General features: G+C 39.9%; 1 protein-coding gene across 1 annotated transcript in view; it reads right to left on the bottom strand.

Annotated features, from left to right (window-relative positions):
• LOC126199142 (thymidine phosphorylase-like) overlaps positions 1-20,778 on the bottom strand; it is a 211,738-nt gene that overhangs the window by 52,252 nt on the left and 138,708 nt on the right. The window contains exons 4-6 of the mRNA XM_049935898.1: positions 17,926-18,111; positions 10,902-11,060; positions 8,868-8,986 (exon numbers count right to left, since the gene is read on the bottom strand). Of these exons, the coding sequence (XP_049791855.1) occupies positions 8,868-8,986; positions 10,902-11,060; positions 17,926-18,111 (464 nt within the window). The remainder of the gene's footprint in view (positions 1-8,867; positions 8,987-10,901; positions 11,061-17,925; positions 18,112-20,778) is intronic.

The raw sequence follows: 20,778 nt of genomic DNA on the forward strand, positions 1-20,778 counted from the left end.
TGTGGGGATACACAAGCTTGCTAATACTGTGTCCCTCCCACTGTGCCATCACAAACCCAGAACATTGTCTAACCTATGATGTGTCATTGCACTCTACAATGCCAGTGAACTTGAATTGAAAGTTATTTGTGTTACTGGTAACAGTATCATATTTTCATTAGTAGCTGGTTTCGTAATGGAAAAATATGAGGTATTCATATGGTGCAGGCTATCAATTGAAAGTAATAGCACATGCTGAAGAATATGGAAACAGAGTAGCTGGATGGCATTTTGGCCCTGCACTAAAAGAAAAAACCATTTGCTATTGGCAGGCTAGTAAAGAAGAGCTGCAAAAAATAAGGAAGACTGAATGAGCAAATAGAGGACTGAATGCAAAATGGCGAAAACTAGAAGATGATACATGAAACAGATTCGAGGACACTATCAAAATGGCTTTCGAATTGATACAAAAATGATGCACATAAATGCTCGTAAGCTAGGACTAGAGTGGAACTTAAGAGACTTTAAAAGGTTTGTGAACTGTCATAGACTTAGCATGCAAACCAAAACCAAAATATCTCAGAAAATTCCACAAGAGAATGAAGACAAAATGTTATCTTTACATTATTTTATTATTCAACATCAAAAGAAAATTAGTGTGGAACTAAATAAAACCATGAATATAGATGAAACTCCTCTGACATTTGATGTGCCAAGTAACAGAACTGTTGCCATGAAAGCTGCCAAAACTGTAACTACAAAAACATGTGGACATGAAAAAATGTACTACACTGTTACCCTTTCGTGTTGTGAAGATAGTACTAAACTTAATCCAATGGTCATTTTCAAGCACAAAACAATGCCAAAACCTTTTGAAATACCACCATGGATTGTTATTCACATACATGACAAAGACTGGATGGCAGATGTTGGTATGAAATTATAGATTAACAGAGTGTGGGAGAGAAGGAGAGGTACTTTATTGAAGCATAGGTCTCTGTTGTGTTAGTTCAGTTTGATAGTAATTTTAAAGATTACGTGAAAGTGAAATTGAGATAGGGAAATACTGAGCTTACTATTATTCCAGGAGGACTTACTTCACAATTACAACCTTTTGATGTCTTGATAAATAAGCTATTTAAAGTGTGTATGAGAGGAATGGAATAAATGGATGATGGATGACACCCAATGTGAATTCATGCCGAAGGGTGCAGGCTTTCTCTGCGAATTTCATATATGAAGTCTTCACGGGTTGTCAGCCGAGTAGCATCGTCATCTCATAGCAATGTTTCGATGGAATGCATCTCCATCATCTTCAGGCAAAGTGTCGGGATATCATCGGTTGTGGGCTTATATCTCTGCTGGACTGCTCTCCGCTTCCCGCAGCCAGCCAATCACGCACCCGCGGAATCGCCCGATGCGCCTGGATCGGCGGGTGGTGGTGGTGGTGGGGGGGGGGGGGGGGGGACACGTGCATGGGGTTCAAGTCCTGGCGTCCGTCTCTGTCTGCTCCATCTGCGGCCCTTGTCTCAAGGTTTTTCAAAAATTTTGAAGCAAACCCTACAGCTCATTTTAATTTGAAAATCAGTTATCTTCATTGTGATGATGGGTGAGAGTATATATTGAATGAGCTTAAGACTTTTTGTGAAGACTTGAGCATTCACTTTGAGTTCACAATATGATACATGCCACTGGGGTTTCACATGAAATGCATTAATCTAATATTTGTCCTTAACCAACCCCCAGGCGACAGTGGCTACCATCTCAGCACAGCCTGGGAGCCTGTAGTCAGGAACGCCAGACTTCTGACTTTCTTTCTTGAAAATATCCACAGTAAAAATGAGTAAAGTCATCAATAGATGTTAAAATGTTGCTTTTATTATCATACGAACTTGGGGAGTGACTGGTCCATTTACTATGAATAATTTCAATTGGTCTAGTTGCGTTTCCTCTTCATGTTTTGTGGGCTGCAGTGTCTGTTTCCATTCAGTATATGTGTAGCACGCAGAAGTGGCACAGCAAGTTGTGTGGATTTTGTGAGTAATTTTGTAATGCTGTTAGAGTGCTTCCACCAGAGGTGCTGCATTCTATGACGCTTGAGTGCTTACTCTAAAAATAATATTTCATTCTGTTGTTATTTACTGAGTTTCATTTGACTTCTGAATGTTCTAGCTGTCAGGACGGTTTTACTTTCACATAAAATGCATTAATCTAATATTTGTCCTTAACCAACCCCCTGTGCCGTTGAATGAAGTGTTTACTGATTCTGACATGAAGAATCTCTTTCACATCAGCAGCTAACAGTACACACATAGTAATTTATTTGGATGGCAGTGGACAGGTCATTCCGACATATGTATGACCAAAATCAAAATCAGCTAACTGAAAAATCCATGCAATATGTATGTTAGTCTATATATAAAAGCCAACTTAGGAATTTTCCTTTGTGTGAGACTGCATGCACAAGATCATGTGCCAATTTAATGAACTAGATTCGTATACATTACTATTCACATAGTTTCTGTGTAATCTTTCATTGATTGTATCAGTATCTATTTGTATTGTGATACAGTGTGAAAGTTCGAACATTCGAGTGTGCCGTGATAAACTCGTTCTGTTATCATCAGTTGTATTACAATTTTTGAGAATAGTAGACCTATCCTCATTCAAAACAAAAGTCCTCTAATTTCATTGTACAATTAAACTAAAACTACGCACAGGCCATGAAGGCCCAGAGGTAGCGACTGGCCGCCATGTCATCCTCAGCCCACAGGTGTCACTGGATGTGGATATGGAGGGGCATGTGGTCAGCACACCGCTCTCCTGGCCATATCATTGTACAATTACATGAGAAACAGTGGAAAATCCATCTGCAACTCAGCATCTCCGTTATATGGTGAGTAGTAATTTTCCTTTTCATAATATTATTACATGAGAAATAGCATATTTTGAGAAGTTTTGGACACTTACAAAAGTATCTTTTCCTAAGTTACTGGTTTTGGATATGTAATTTATTTCACAGCAAATCAGCATTTATGTTTTATAGTTCTGCCAAAGAATAGACCACTCCTGAACTTCATTGAATATCAATGCAAATAAACATGCATTTTTGAGAATTTTCAGAAGCTACCATTATCCTTTGCTTAATCTATGAGCAATTTGTAGCAAATTGGCATTTGTGATTTAGTTACTGTAGCACATTTTCTGACTAAAATACTGTGTTACATCTAGTTTTCCCTTAAGGAGTAGTAGTCCTATATCTTACCAACATTTATCATACATTAACTCTGTTTTCGAATTTGCTAACAATCATAATTAACATGAAAATATTTTACAAAACTAGCCATTTTTACCACAAGGTTTTATGTTGCGTTAATAGAAATCTTGTTTTGTAAATTTTCTTCAATTTTTATAGGGAATTAGCTGCTTTTTAGCTCAACAGATTAAAAGATAATCAGTGGGCTTCATTTAAAGTTATTTGTTCACTGCCTTGTAACACACTAAACCAGTCAAAATGCAGCCCCACTGTGAATGCTGTTCTTGAACACAGGATAAGTTGGTTGACATCAGTATGCAGCTGGAAATCGCCCAGATTGCTGTCAAAAAATGGCAGCTGCTGCAAATCAGTATGTTGGAAGAGCTCCTGAGATTTGTGTAACTGTGATACCTGTACCAAACGTACATCAAATACTGTCCTCTCCTGTGCATCTTGTCTCCTCTGCAGAAAGTACAGGACCAGTCATTACTCACCCACTTGATTGTGAGTGGCATTTCAATGGTAGATCTACACATCCTGTATAGGGTGGACAGGGACCATGGAGGACTCAGGGTGCTGTACTGATCCACCTAACCAACAAGTTTGAGGTGCTGTCTTTCACTGAAACTGAGCCAGTGGGACTCACATCACCTGCTTTGGGGAGACCTGTTTTGTCTAGTGTCAGGAGTACACAAATACAAAAGGGTAGGGATCTATTACTCATTGACACTCCAAACATTTGGTGGGTGAAGGTACCCTTTAGAGAAAAGGCAACAAGGGACAGGAAAGGGCAGCAGATGCACTCAGCGTGTATGCCTGGGGGCCTCATTCAACATGTTGAAGAAGCTATTCCAGCAGCCATTTAGGTAATAGGGCGAAACCAACTGCAGATTGTGGCACATGTTGGAACAAATGATGCCTATCATCAGGGCTCCGAGGTCATTCTTGGGTCATTCCAGCAACTGGCAGAGAGGGCTGCGAAGACCAGCCTTGCACATGGAGTTTCCATGAAGCTGACAATCTGCAGCATTGTCCCCAGTACTGATTGTGGACCTTTGGTTCTGAGTTGAGTGGAATGACTGAACCAGAGATCTTGAAGGTTCTGTAACAAGCTAAGCTGTGACTTCCTGGATTTGCACCATAGGGTTGAGAACTGTAGGGTCCCCCTAAATGGGTCAGGTGTGGACTACACATTAGAGGTTGCTAATCAGGCAGCTGATTTTTTTGGATTAGGCAACTCTTCATCTAATCCAGATAATGACAGCTGTAGGAAGCGTAGAAGTATCAGTATAAGATCGAAAGAAATGCCTCCCACACGCTAGAGTATTTAAATCCTAAAGGTAAACTGTCGAAGGATTTGCAACAAAGTGCCAGAATTTGAAATGCTCACGAAAAACAGCGAAGCTCACATAATACTAGGTACAGAAAGCTGGTTGAAACCTTAAATTGATAACAGTGAGATTTTTAGGGAACATTTAAGTGTATATTGAAAGGATAGACAAATGGGAAATGGAGGTGGTGTATTTGTCACAGTAGAAAAGAAACTCAAATCCACTGAGGTAGAAACTGAAGCTGCATGTGATATTGTTTGGACAAGATTCAGTATCAGGGTAGGCATAAAATGATAAGTGAATACTTCTATCGTCCACCAGACTCATCCCCTTGTGTAACCAAAAACTTTAAAGAAAATCTCAGTTCATTTGTATGTAAGTTCCCCAATCATAATGTAAACACAAGTGGAGACTTTACTCATCCAACAACTAATTGGAAAAATTAGTTTTGTTAGTGATGGACATGGTAAGACATCCTATGAAACTTTAATAAATGCCTTCTCTGAACACTACCTTGAACAGTTAGTTAGGAACCCCACACATGATGGAAATACATTGGATCTAATAGTAACTAATAGACACGACCTCTTTGAGGTTGTCCACTTCGATACTGATATCAGTGACCATGATGCTGTTGTGACAACGATGATTAACAAAGTGCAAAGGGCAACTAAAACAAACAAAGATATATGTATTTAGTGAATTAGATAAAAAATCAGTAGTGTCACATCTCAATGAGGAATTTGAAACTTTCAGTACAGGGCAGGAGTATGTTGAGGAACTCTGGCTCAAGAGCAAAAGAATAGTTAACCATGCACTGGATAGGTATGTACCCAGTAGAACAGTTAATAATGGGAGGGAACCTCCGTGATATACAGTCACTGTAAAGAAACTTCTAAAGAAACAGAGATTACTGCATAACGGCTGTAAATCAAAGCACAGGGCTATAGATAAAGAGATACTGGATGAAATGCTTTTGGCTGTCAAGAGAGCAATGCATGATGCCTTCAATGACCACCATAGCAGAATATTGTCAAGTAATCTTTCACAGAACCAAAAGAAATTCTGGTCTTGTGTAAAGTCTGTTAGTGGCACCAAAGTTAGTGTTCAGACCATAGTGAACGAGACAGGAACTGAAATTGACGGTAGCACAGCAAAAGCTGAAATCCTTATCTGCATTTTCAAATGTTCCTTTACTAAGGGAAACCCAGGAGTATTGCCCCAATTTAATCCTTGTACCACTGAAAAGATGAATGAAATAAGTACTACTGTCAGTGGTGTTGAGAAACAGCTGAAATCATTACAACTGAACAAAGTTCCAGAGCCTGATGGAGTCCCTGTCAGATTCTACACCACAATTATCTATTGTAGATCTCTCAAACAAAAATCCGTGCCTAGTTCCTGGAAAAAGGCACAGGTCACACCTGCCTGCAAGAAGTGTAGTAGAAGTGATCCACAAGACTACCATCCATTATCCTTGACATTGATTTCTTGTAGAACATATTCTGAGCTCAAACATAATATGGTATCTTGAACAGAATGACCTCCTCAATGCCAACCAGTATGGATTTTGAAAACATCGATCATGTGAAACCCAACTTGCACTTTTCTCATGTGATATACTGAAGGCTTTGGATCAGTGCAATCAGGTAGATGCTGTGTTTCCTGATTTCTTAGTAGTATACCTATGCTTATCATCAAAAGTATGATCATTGAGGGGTAAGTGAAATTTGTGACTGGACTGAGGACTTTTTGGTAGGGAGGATGTAACATGTTATCTTGGAAGGAGAGTCATCATCAGACGTAGAAGTAACTTTGGGTATCTCTCAGGGAGGTGTGTTGGGACTCTTTCTGTTCATGTTTTATATTAATGACCATGCAGACAATGTTAATAGTAAAATCAGGCTTTTTATAGACGATGCAGTTATCTATAATGAAGTGCTATCTGAAAGAAGTTGTCAGGTACTGATATGATTTCAAAGTAGTGCACAGATTGGCAACTTGCTTCAAAATGTTCAAAAATATAATATTCTGCACTTCACAAAACGAAAAAAGAAAATAACCCATGACTATAATATCAGTGAATCACTGTTGGAATAGGCCAATTTGTACAAATATTTGGGTAACACTTTGCAGGGATACGGAAAGGCAGATGAATGACTTTGGTTTATGGGTGGAATACTGGGGAAGTGCAATCAGTCTACAAAGGAGATTGCTTACAAATTACTCATGTGACTGGTTCTAGAATATTGCTCAAGTGTGTGGGAGTAGTACCAGATAGGACTAACAGGGGATGTTGAATGTATGCATAAAAGTGCAGCACAAATGGTCACAGGTTTGTTTAATCTGTGGGAAAGTGTCACAGAGATACTGAAGAAACTTAACTGGAAGACTCTTGACATAAACTATCCCAAGAAAGTCTATTAAAAAAGTTTCAATAACTGGCTTTGAATGATTACTCTAGGAATATACTGCAACTCCCTATGTAGCAATCACACAGCGATCATGAGGATAAAATTAGAATAATTACTGCACATACAAAGGCATTCTAAACATCATTCGTTCCATGCTCCATATGTGAATGGAAGAGGAAGAAACCCTAATAACAATGGGACATGCCATGCAGCTCATGGTGATCTGCAGAGTATAAATGTAGACATAGATGCATCTGGAACTTATGGGTGTTATTGTAAATCAGGTGAGCCTACCTTTTGGAACATAATTTAGTCATCTGTGTTGATGAAGCTAACCAACATACAAGTTCTTTATGTATGAGATTCAATGTGTACAAGTTTGTTTCATTTCTCTGTGCAGCAACAAGAACCACATTGTCCTTCTGGATAATACCTTTACACTTTTCAAAAACGACTTGCAAACCTTTAGATTTCTAATTTACACTGCAAGTTACAGATGGGGTTCTGGATTTGACAGAATATCTGTAATCAAAATTGGTATTTTCTTCTCATTCACATAACTTATAACTTCAATCTCACCATGTTTTTCAACTGAATATTACTACAGTATTTATTAAATGCTGTGTAGCTCCAGTATCATTTGAGATGATGCTGCTAAATTTTCTTAACTTGCTATTCTCTTTTCCAGCTAGATCATCAGAGACTGCACCTGCAGCATTTTGTTTCAGTTTCTATGCTTCATTTTTCTTTGCTTTTTGACAATATGCCAGAGTATCCTTCTAATTCATGATCATAAACTCAAAAAGTAAAACAATTAGAAGCTTTTTTATTTGATTTAATATTTCTACATGAATTACTGGACTTCAATTCACCTGGTTGCAACAAAAAACTGTCATTTGCTTAATGGGGTCTTTCTTGAATACACTTCTGCTCTTCATTTGAAAGTCAGTTCTTCAAAAAATCTAGAGTTAATGTATCTGGTGACAGAATTTCTAGTATTGTCACTAGATTATCATAATCCAGCAGCATTGTCAACAACAGGTGGCAAACAACATCAAATCCCTCTAATGTTGCTCCTGATGATAATTATTCTTGAACTAATTTGTTGAACTGCAGAAAATGAGCAGTAAGCAAGTTATTTCTTGAGTAAAATTTCATCATTAGTAAAGTTTTCCAAATTAACAACTGATCTGACATTTCTCTTCTTTGAAAAACAATGTATAGTGACAAAGACATATCAAATGAGGTAGTTTTGTCTTGGACATTTTCCATATAATTATCTGCAATTTTCTGTATGATTTGAAACTTGCATTTGTTGTTACATTTTTTCAAAGTTGCTAACTGCACATCTTTTGTGTATACTTCTGCCTTATCATTATCTTCAAAAATTACCATTTCAGAATATTTCATTTGAATCAATTCCAGTAGATACATCTGATTTAACACCACCTAAATCCAAAATTTCCTAATACTAAAATTGATTCCATTGAACAATTATATTTCTCTATCTCATCAACTATGCTCAATAGTGTGATTGCGTCCATTTTATCACATGTCCTGTAAATCAATACAACTCTGGGCTCCTAATCTGATAAATTCAAAGAGCCAAGAGAATTCCTCAGGCACACTAATTAGGTAACTTGTAATAATAATGATTTATATGATGAACTTCTGGTAAAATTTAGCAACTTGAGAATAAGTACAAAAAACTGTATCAGATGGCAACCACATATCAACAACAGAATAAAAAGTTAACATCACAGAGCTGCCATATGGAGAAAGAATTAATTTGAGAGATTTGAATTGCATCCTTCAACACTTTTCTGTTCCATCTGACCACTGTGTTAATAAGGTTATCTGTGTTTCCCCACATCAAATAACACTCACCATATTTTCACCTAATAATTTTGCAGTCTCACTTTTCTTATAAAATGCAGCATTTCCAACTTTAATATCCATAACTAGAAATTTGGTCCCCTCAGCTACTTTCTTCGAAATAATGGAACCTGAAACAAGTATAATTACTACAAAAGAAGAAGAAGAAGAACTGCTGAAGCTTTCAGAGTGTAAGCCAATATGTGATGTAATAGACAAACAGAAAGGCAATACGAAACCAATGGAAAACACAGAAAATGCGTACAACTTGAACTTTAAAGTCATATATTTTTTCTTTCTGTAGGTCAGTGGGACAAGGAGACACTGAACCTGAGCCTGTCACTTTTCTGTTTACAGCTAACAGTCTTGTATTACACCATTGTTTTCCTACTTCTGCGGGTCTTTTAGTCCTATTTTCCTTTCATGTCCTTGTATAACAATCATAGTTTACTTTGATGTTCAGAAATCAGAATAAACTTACTTTTGACTGGATGCTAGTCCCAAGCAGAATAAATTGTCCCTTATAATGAAGTCTGTGTTTGTGTGTTAACAATTTTTTCTTTCTGTCATACAATTACTTTGTAACTGCACTCTGCTGGTTAGTATTTGCTTTTTTATTACTCCCTACCCCCATTAGTATAGTCTCAAAACAATGTTTTTTCTTTCAAAAGCACACCAACAAAGTAAAAGTAGAGTTTAATGAATTATTTAGGAATGAAGGAGACGACATATGAGTTATCATACTTGACTTCTGAAAGAATAAACAGTTATACAATCTGTGTCTATACAGTTATACATATACATATTGATATACATACACTTCAGTTTTAAATTACAATGTAGATAGGCAAAGAATGATGATCAGGCCATAAAGGTCACAAAAATAGATTTAAGCATACGCAGGGTATTGTGCATTTTGGCTTAGATATTCGTCTATACTATAATAAGATCCATCTAGAAGGCATTGCCTCAGCTTTTCTTTAAGCTTGGGTATGTTTCCAACCAGTTTTTTAATTATTGGTGGAAGAGCATTAAAAATCTGGCTGCCACTGTATAAAACCTCCTTCTGCACCATGCTCTTTGTTTTTAGAATCATAAGGAACATCAAGTTTTCTTCTGGTGTTATAATTATGGTACAGGCTATTGGTTTTAAATAAGTTGCTATTTTTTTGAAGCAGAGTACATCAGGGAAAAAATATATTGAGCAGTTGTAAAGCTCTGAAGATCTCTAAATAGATTTCTGCTCGAGTGTCTAGGATGTACTCCACACATCATTCTTATGACTCGCTTCTGTGTGTGGAACACTTTTCTTGCTATTAGTTGATTTCCACAGAATATTACACCATAGGCCGTAAATTTATGGAACTAGCCAAAGTAAGCTGTTTTTACGGTGCCAAATGTTGTTGAGCTTAACCTTTTCCACAGATCTTGAATATGGTAGTGCCATTTAAGCCTTGCTGTCTATATGCAGACCCAAGAATTTGGAGCACTCAACCTTTAGAATCTCACATTCACCCATTTTTAGATTCATTGGTAACATTTGTATTAGAGGAAAAAAAGAACATAATTGGTCTTTTTTAAATTGATGGAGAGACCATTAGTTTCAAACCATTTTATCATATCTGCAAAAGGCTTATTTACTACCTCATTTGATACATTCCTCGAGGGAATGCACACAGATATACACTCACAACACACACACACACACACACACACACACACACACACATGCAGATGCCTGTCTCCCTACATTGTGCTCAGTCAATTGCCACCTCTTTCCAATCACTGTGGGCCATGGAAGAGCTGGCAATCAAGTGACCACAATGCAGGGCGACATGCATGTGCATATATCTGTGTGTGTGTGTGTGTAGCTCTGTACGCTTTGTTTGTGTACCTGTCAATGATACAGCACTTCTGCCTTTTGATGAGTGATCTCCTTTATTCCTTAATAATTTGTTATTCTCAACCAGCACTGTCTGTACATTATTAAAAGTAGAGTTTGAAATATAGTATGGAAGATTAAGTTGAAAGATACCACAAACATACCAATAATTAAAGGATTGCTATCAACTGTGGCAGTAACATCTCTTCTCTTGTAAAGTTCTTTGTCAGCAGGAGCCAAACGAGCTGTTGGTCCAGCAATGAAGCACCCAGCCTGCTGAAGAGTTGCTTTCAATTCACCATGAGTGAGATTTACTTTGAATCCTGAAAAATGTAAAAAATATTAAGATTTCATATTTTTGTGTGTTTAAAGAGCTATACTTTAAAAATATTTTTCTATTTTTGTTATGAATAAATCTGAAAGATAATGTCTCTTCATATTTTGTGCTAGCAGCACCACTATGTGTATGCAAATCAGATTTTCTTTACATGCACACTATAATGGCTCTGAGCACTATGGGACTTAACTTCTGAGGTCATCAGTCCCCTAGAACTGATAACTACTTAAACCTAACTAACCTAAGGACATCTCACACATCCATGCCCGAGGCAGGATTCGAACCTGCGACCGTAGCAGTCGCGCGGTTCTGGACTGTAGCACCTAGAACCGCTCGGCCACCCCGGCCGGCGCACATTATAATGGTTGTAAGCATTAGTTACCTCTGAGGTTTGATGTGAGCAGTTGATGTTAGTTAGGAATGCCTTTAAGGTGACAAAGATGCTATTTATCAACACCTCACTGAGTCTGAATGAGATCATATAATAGAGCTATGAGAAGCTGGATGTTTCTTCTGTAATGTTGTTGAAAAACTTGGTAGGAAAGTAGCCACTGTAAGTGGCTGCTGGTAACAGTGGACATGAGAATGTACAGGCACAAGAAGACTGGGCTCCGGATGGCCATGTGGCAGTTCCGAGAGAGAAGACCGTCATGTTCAGTGTATGGCTGTGGCACATTGTACTGCATCTGCAGCAGCAATTTGAGCAGTAGTTGACACCACAGTGACCTATGAACTGTTACAAATTAGTTACTTCAAGGAGAGCTCTGAGCCAGATGACCTGTAGTGTGCATCCCACTGTTTCTGAAGCACCAACATTTCGCAACTTCAGTGGTGTCAAGCAAGAGCTCATTGGAGGATGGGGTGGAGGTCTGTTGCATTTTGTAATGCACTTTGGCGCCAGTGAAAGCCATGTGTTGGTTAGGAGGAGGCCAACTGAGGGCACGCAACCAACCTGTCTGCATGTTAGACGCACTGGACCTACACCTGGAGTTATGGTCTGGGATGTGATTTTGTATGACAGCAGGAATGCTCTCGTGGTTATTCCACGCACCCTGACTGCAAATCTGATGTCAGACTGGTGATTTGACCTGTCATGCTGCCATTCATGAACAGCATTACATACTGCTGTGGTAACCCAACGTGCTCTATGGGGTGTCAACATGTTGCCTCGGCCTGCTCGATCATCAAATCTGTCTCCAATCAAGCATATACAGGACATCATTCACAGCCCACATTAATCACCGCTGTGTTGACTGACAAAGTGCAACAGGCACAGAACTACAACCCACAAACTGACATCCAGCACCTGTTCGATAAAATGTGTACACATTTGCCAGCTTGCCTTCAACATTCTGGTTGTTACGCCAGTTATTAATGTACCAGCATTACACATTTTCAGTTGCTTACTTTGGGCTTAAATTAATCTGTGCCCATCAAGTGGCACCACAGGCCTCTATACCCCTGTGCCCCCCCCCCCCACCCCCACCCCCCAACCCACCCCTTCCCCTGCCCCCAGCAATCCTGGGAGTGTAGGCATGCTGATTTTGTGTGTACACTTCTTAACTTCTTTTGGATGGTTGTACTTGACATTTTCTCCTAATTTCCTCATGTAGTTTGTTGCCATCCACATTAACGGTGGCTACGGCCATGACCCTTACAGGGATTTTTTCCTTGGAAAGATTGCCATATATGCTTGTGACAGACAATGGCCCACAGTCTGTGTCTCAGGATTTTGAGGACTTTTGTACAAAGAGTGGCATCTGGAATGTTGTGGCACCTCCATTTCATCCTCAGTCCAATGGTGAGGTGGAGCACCTTGCCTGTACTTTCAAAACTCAGGTGAAAAAAATACATCACACAATCTTCTCCTGAGAAAACCCTCAGTAGGTGCTTGTGCTCATATAGGTTTACTCCAGCTAGTGACCATAGCCTAGCAGATTTTCTTCTTGGGCCCCCCCGTACTATACACTGCTTTATCTGCTTCAGCCGACACTTGATCACCCACCAGCATCTGTCTTGCAATGGTTTCATCTGGGCTCCACCATCTGGACCTGTGGATTTGACTGCTGCCCTAAATGGAAACCAGTGGTCATCCATCACTGCCGAGGCCCCCACGTCTGCATTGTGCACACCTCCAACAGCATGGTGTCCTTAAACTATGATCAGCTCCACCCACATATGACGCAGCACGTGCTGGCTACTCTGTCCTGCCTTCCCTCCCCCACCCCCCCCCCCCTCCCCCCTTTTTCAGATGCCTCCAACATCTGCACAGGCCCCCAAAGAGAAGGCCATTTTTGTTGTAGGTGTCTCTGTTACCAGGCGGAGTGGTTAGTAGTCCCAGGCAGCCTCCATCTCCACAACCCCTATCACCACTCCTGCTATCATCTTTGTTTTCTCTGCTGCCTCTATTGCTAAGTGCTTGCCTGGATGTTGGCATGGACATGTTACCTCCATCACTGGTGTTCCCTTGTGGGGGTGTGGGCACCATGCCTCTCCATGCCCATGCCATTTTAGACCTATTCTCCTGTGACAGTACAAAACCTGCTCCAGCAGTCATCCCCTTCCAGTGATGACATGGACATCTCCATTGTGAATATTTTTCCCATAGAAAGCAGGAGTGTTGTAACCCTACACAATGAGTGTGGCCTTGATGGCCAGTCTAAAGAGGCCGCCATGCACTGCCGCAGATGGCGTAGCAAGCACTGCATAGTGTGCCAAGCTACTCTGGAGATTCTGAAAAAGGTATGCAGACTTTGGGCGAAACTGTACAGAAAACACAAAGCATTTAGGACTAATCTGAGAATAAAGGGAAAAGGAGTACACGTTTGTAGCCAGAGGGTTTTAAATAACAAACATCATTCTGATAGAGTAGTCCTGCAGGGCAATATCTAAACTATCTAAACTATTACAGAATTCTGAGAATACTAGATAACCAATACTTCTAAGATAAAAATAGGACTCAGTTATGTGATGTAGGATTTCTGGGGAAAGGTTTAAGGATGTAGCCAGGATTTTTATTCAAAGAGTGGTCAATCTTCTTAAAGAGGACCCTAAAAGGCTCATGTTTGTCAACACATATATTTGTTTATTAATTTTACATACATAACTTGCTTGCAGGAGGCCTTTGAACAAATAATATTTGGTCTATAAAAGTAAGAAAGAAAAGCTTTTTTCACAAAAGTATAACATATCCCCCCCCTCCCCTCCCCATGAACCATGGACCTTGCCATTGGTGGGGAGGCTTATGTGCTTCAGTGATACAGATAGCCATACCACAGGTGCACCCACAACGGAGGGGTATCTGTTGAGAGGCCAGACAAACATGTGGTTCCTGAAGAGAGGCAGCAGCCTTTTCAGTAGTTGCAGGGGCTACAGTCTGGATGATTGACTGATCTGGCCTTGTAACACTAATCAAAACGGCCTTGCTGTGCTGGTACTGCGAAGGGCTGAAAGCAAGGGGAAACTACAGCTGTAATTTTTCCCGAGGGCATGCAGCATTAAATGTGGTGCTACAGAAGAATGCTGAAGATTAGATGGATAGATCACATAACTAATGAGGAGGTATTGAATAGATTTGGGGAGAAGAGAAATTTGTGGCACAACTTGACTAGAAGAAGGGATTGGTTGGTAGGACATATTCTGAGGCATCAAGGGATCACCAATTTAGTACTGGAGGGCAGTGTGGAGGGTAAAAATCGTAGAGGGAGACCAAGAGATGAATACACTAAACAGATTCAGTAGGATGTAGGTTGCAGTAGGTACCGGGAGATGAGGAAGCTTGTACAGGATAGAGTAGCATGGAGAGCTGCATCATACTAGTCTCTAGACTGAGAACCACAACAACAACAACAACATATTTTCTCAACAGTACATATATATGTGTGCAGTTAAATATTTCCTTATTTGGCAGTATGGTAATTAACATTGATTCACACATTAATTTCAACTAGACTTCTAATGTATGTTACCTCATAAATTAGTTGCATGATAATATGGTTATACAGCCTTTGATGACAATTAACGCATACATTGTCGTTTATATGTGACATTCATAATATCCTTGGAACAGTAAGCCCAACCGTAACAACTCTAATGTATTTGTAAACAAAAATTTGTAAATAAAATAAATAAAAATAAATTTGTGAATAAACATTTGTATGATGTTTATTTACAAAACTGTTAGAGTCATGATGGTTTGACCCATTGTCCCAAGGATATTGAGAATAAGACATTTAACAGTAGAACATCATTCTTGTAGTCAAACTTCAATACATGATACACTGACTTTCTGCAGTGTGAGTCACCTTTATGCACAAATACATAGTATAAAGTGATGATCGCTAGCAGGCTTCCAATATAAATATGGCCTTAGTGCCAGGAGTCTCCGAAGATATGCTCAGCTTGCCTTCAATGCAGCTCTTTTCATTTAAGCAGAGAGGCTGCATCTTTAAGGGAACTGGAATCTGTCTGGAAAGAAAGGAATTTGGAAGGTATTGGCTGTGGCCTACAGTAAGGAACCAACTCTGGCATTTTGCCTAAATTGAAAATGAGAAATCACAGGAAACCATTTACAAGGTTGCTGGCAGATGGATCTGAACCACTTCACCTCCCAAATCCAGGGATTGCTAGCTCAGTGCCTCAAGGTGCACAGCTACCCTACTCAGTCACCAATATGGAAAAAAAAAAACTAGTTGTGTATTGTTTCCAAATAAAATAAAATGCATCACAACAAAAGATGGAATTCTGATATTGCATGTTTTTTCTTTAATTACACAGGTTTCATCATCTGATAGTGCTAATAGTGCATTAGTGCATGCATATTTTAAGATTTAATTGTACAGGGAATTCGTGGCTTCCATTATTATAATTTAAAAACAGCACAAATAGATTTTGGACAAAAGGAGGCTGAGGAGGGGTGGAGGGGGGGGGGAGGAGGGATGGGGGGAGGGGGGAGGGGGGTGGCAAGGCACAGTTGGCTTGAGTGAATTCAAGCACCCTGCTGAAAAAATGTTCTAGAAATGAATGAACTATAGATTGTGCTGTCATCGCATACCCCTTCTGCTCTCCATGAACACCTCCCAATCATTCCATATTGGAACCAGTTCTCATAATTGAGAACTGCCCTGTTGACCAGACTGTGTGACATTTGGCAATAACGCAATTTCTGGCAAGAAACCAAAGTGTATTTTTATGGATTGATTTTAATTCAGTGTTATTTGTAATGATTTCTACTGCTTCGCTGCCCTATGAAATACTGAAATATTGCAACACAAAGTTCTAGCAGTCTCTAATCCAGTGCTAACATTAAACAAAAAATAGACTGGTAATTAGGCTTTTATAGTAGTGCAGACATATTTTTAAGTTATCAAACACTAGCAGATGAATCAAAATCAGTTTTCCTCTTCTTTCTTGTTTCAACCTTATCCATAATTAGAAACTATCAGAAATGCATACAACACAAAACAATAAGCAGCGTAACTTACATTAAATTCAGCTGCAAGTATGAACTGAACTGATTAACAAAACAACAACTTAACTCACATAAGACCAACAGTGTACAACAATTGATCTTGCCTAAAATAGGGATAGGCAAAAGCCAATAGTGCCATCGACAAACCATTAGCTTAAATCTATTGATGGCCATCTTGACTACCAATAGTGCACATCCCTTTTTTGTCATATCATTGAAAATCAAAATATACGGGGTGATAAAAAAGTTTCTATTCAAAGGCCATACAGCCCAGAATTGGTAAGCCCCTCAGGTAAAATTGTCATGGCATAGAGGCAATCATCCCACAGATGCACCACGTTTAAGATACCCATTTGGTAAAACACAGTACCCTGCTGTGGAAGAGGTCCATAACTGCCTGCTGCACGTCCTTGTCTGATGGGACTCTTCGACCCCTCAAGGCCTTTCCTTAAGGGAATGAAAATGTGATAATCACATGGGGAGAGATCATGACTATAGGACAGGTGCTTGAATGTCTCCCACATGAGTTGACATAACTTCTGCATTACAAAATTTGTGGTGTGGGGACAGGCGTAATCATGAAGCAGCAGCACCCCTTTCACATCATTCACAAAAGTAGAGTTCAACAAACATGCTGCCTCAGACACATTTATCATTCTCCAATGGATGTCTGCCGTTGTTTGCTCTTTGGAAAACAAGAAGATAATAAGAGCATGTTGGTCCTATTTGGATGCATTTGGTAATTATGTCACCACAACTCGTTTCCACATTTACCACGTGCACGCTGGAAAGACATGCATGCCACACTGATCCCTTTCTCACATGTCGGTGCTTACATACCCACGTTGGCATCACACTACATTGTATACGTGTTGCAGCAATGCCCTCAAACACAAACTTTCTGATCACCCACTACATGGCAACTAGGTGGTGTGCAATTTCACAAGGTGAGGTGGAAGGGGGGGGGGGGGGTTGGTCTGGATCCCCTGAACGCTCCTTTGGTGACGTTGTTGAGAGACTTTGGAAAAATAAATCACATAGACATTATAGGGTAGTGCTACATCCATTCAGACCATAACATTAACTATTAAGTGAGAATGATAACAGGCAGATCATTCAGAATGTTCCTCACATTACTGTGAAGACTGCATCATTCTTTAAGAGGTACGACAACAGTCACAGGATGAAACACACTGCTCAGAGCACAAATGCAGAACTTAGGATGTCATTCTGCATGTCAAGTTGATCATTAAAAGCATGCTTCTCAGTTTGAGACCTGCTCTAGCAACCATTTTTCATCTATTAGGAAGTTTCCATGTAAAATATTGTTTGTAAAGTTATTATATCTTGAATGCTTGTCATTAGAAATGTGCTCCATTACCTGGAATGCTCTCAAGTTTGTCAAGTGTCCCTCCAGTGATTTCCAGGCCTCGGCCTGAAACCATGGGTACCTTACAGCCACATGCAGCCAAAGCAGGAGCAAGTGGAAGTGACACTTTGTCTCCAACACCACCAGTACTATGCTTGTCCACAAGAGTCCAGTCCTTCTCCCACTGCATCATGTCACCTGGTATAGTTTAAGCAAAATTTCATGTTAAATTAAATTTTTAACTTATTAATAAATGTAAAACAATGGAAATTTCAGGTCAGAATATCAACAATATTATGAAAAGGACAGATTGCTTCTCACCATAAAGATGACACTTTGAGTTGCAGAGGGGCACAATGAAAATACTGTTACATATTAAGAGTTCATCCAAAGCCTTCCTCAGAAAGAAAACACACATGCATTCACATAAGCAGACACACCTCATGCACACATAACCATCATTTCTTGCTGCACCTGCCAGAATGCAACTGTTTCAAATGGAAGTAGCAGTCCAGAGTGGGATGGGGAAAAGAGGTGGAAAAGAAGAGTAGCAGGGAAGGGGAAAAGGACAACTGTTGCCTTGGGAGAGAGCAGTGCACAATAAGGGAAATTGGATTGGAATTGGGAGGAGATGATAGGACTCAGGGGGCACAAAATTTTCAGTGGAACATGTGGGGTAAGTAGGTTGTCCTCCTCAACACAGCACTCCACCTTCCAGGACATTGACCTCCTCCTCTCTGATAGCTCCATTCACACCTCTGTCAACATTAAACTCACCAACCACCAAAGAAGAAACTGCCTTTCATAGCTGCCATCCCTTACACACAAAACATTGTTTGCGTACAGCCTGGTCACCTGGGGATGGGGTATCTGCAGTGACAAGAACATCCTTGCCCAGTATGCTGAAGGTCTCACAAAGGTCTTCACAGAGAGGCACTATCCCCAGACCATGACCACAGATTTCCTGTCCCATATCCACACACTCCTCCAATCCTCCCACCATCTCCAAGAACCAGCTATGAAGAAGCACCCTTTGTCTTCCAGTACCAACCTGGACTGGAACAACTGTACCACATGCTTCCCCAGGGCTTTGAATATCTATTGTTATGCTCTGAAATGAGGCACTTTTTACCCAAGATGCTTACCATACCTCATAAAGTGCTGTTACATTTGCCCACCCAGCCTTCACAAAGTCCTAGTCTGTCCCTAAACCACTCCCAGATCATCCAGCCAGCACCTCCCATTGCAGTGCTGTTACAGGTAACCCATCAGAGGCAGGGTCACCTGTGAAAGTAACCATGGCATATACCAGCTCTGCTGTCACCACTGCACAACTTTTTATATTGGTATGACAGCCAACAAGTTGTCCACCAGGATGAGTGGCCACCACAAAACAGTGGCCAAGACCCAAGTGGACCACCCTGTGCCATAAAATGTAGCTCAACATAACATTCTTGATTTCAATGGCTGCTTCACAATCCATGCCATCTGGATCCTGCCTCCAACAACTTTTCTGAACTGCAGAGATGGGAGCTATCCTTAAAACACATTCTCTGCTCCTGAAACCATCCCAACCTCAACCTACAGTAAACTACTGTCCCAACATCCTCCACCCAACAGTTTCCACTACCTCTGCCCTATCACCTCCTCCCAGTTCATGTCCCCTCACTTTTATTGTACACCACTCTCTGCTGCCACATACACCAATATTTTCCTCTCCTCCTCAATGTCCCTTCACTTTTATTGTACACCACTCTCTGCTGCCACATACACCAATATTTTCCTCTCCTCCTCACCTTTTCTGCAACCCTTCTCCCCCTTCCTCCTCCACAGCCTTCAGACACTATGCATGGCATTTTGGTCTTGCCATCATCTAGTCCCTGTATGTTCTGCCAGGCACTGCTCAGTTCCCTCACCCATCTACTCTGCTATCCCTTTCCTTCCCCACTGCATTCTGGATTACCACTTCTGTTCAGCACAGTTGCAGTCTGGTCAAAGCGGTCAGATATAATGGCCATGTGTGTGTGAGTGAGGTGTGCTCACTTGTGTGAATGTGTGTGTTTCTTTTCTAAAGAAGGCTTTGGCTGAAAGCTCACTCAGGCCTCTTTGTTGTGCCTCTCTGCAACTCAATATGTCATCAATACAGTGAGTAGCAATCTATATTTTTCATAACATCATCAATAAATATAAAAAGCCTTTTCTGACATTATTCGCTTCCATAATATTGTTACAATCAATCCTGGATTTTCCGTTGTTTGATTATTTCATGTAAGATATATTTCATCAACATGGATCAATGATTTATGAGTGTCTGTTGTGAATGGTGAAACAGTACCCATTACAGAGAAAAGGTCATTAATGAGGATGGATAAATCTCAATCTCAATGTTAGGGATAATAGTACACAAGATTTGACATTTGACTTGAGGAAAAATAAACAAAAATGATATGAAACAATACTTCAGCTTTTCATCTGTATGACAGCAACATGTAAAGTGCTTGCTCTCTCTCTTTCCCTCCCCCCCTCCCCCCCCCCCTCTCTCTCTCTCTCTCCTGACACACACAACACACAGACACACATACACGAAGAGATACAGTCATTATTATTATCGCATTAGTCATCTTATTCTACTGTGATGTTATTTATTTCTTATATGTTTCTTTCCGCTTTTCTTACATACTGGTCTGATTTACATTATACAAAAATGTAAATTTAATTCATGTTCTATACTCTGTCTGACAACATTGCAAAAAATTGAATTTGAATACAGCTTTTCCAGGAAAGTTCTTAAGTTAGTAGAAACACTCTGTGTACATGAAAAAACAACCTACTCTGAAACAGATATGTTACATGCAAAACAGCCAT

This window comes from Schistocerca nitens, chromosome 8 (assembly GCF_023898315.1).
Source record: "Schistocerca nitens isolate TAMUIC-IGC-003100 chromosome 8, iqSchNite1.1, whole genome shotgun sequence".
NCBI classification, from domain to species: Eukaryota; Metazoa; Arthropoda; class Insecta; order Orthoptera; family Acrididae; genus Schistocerca; species Schistocerca nitens.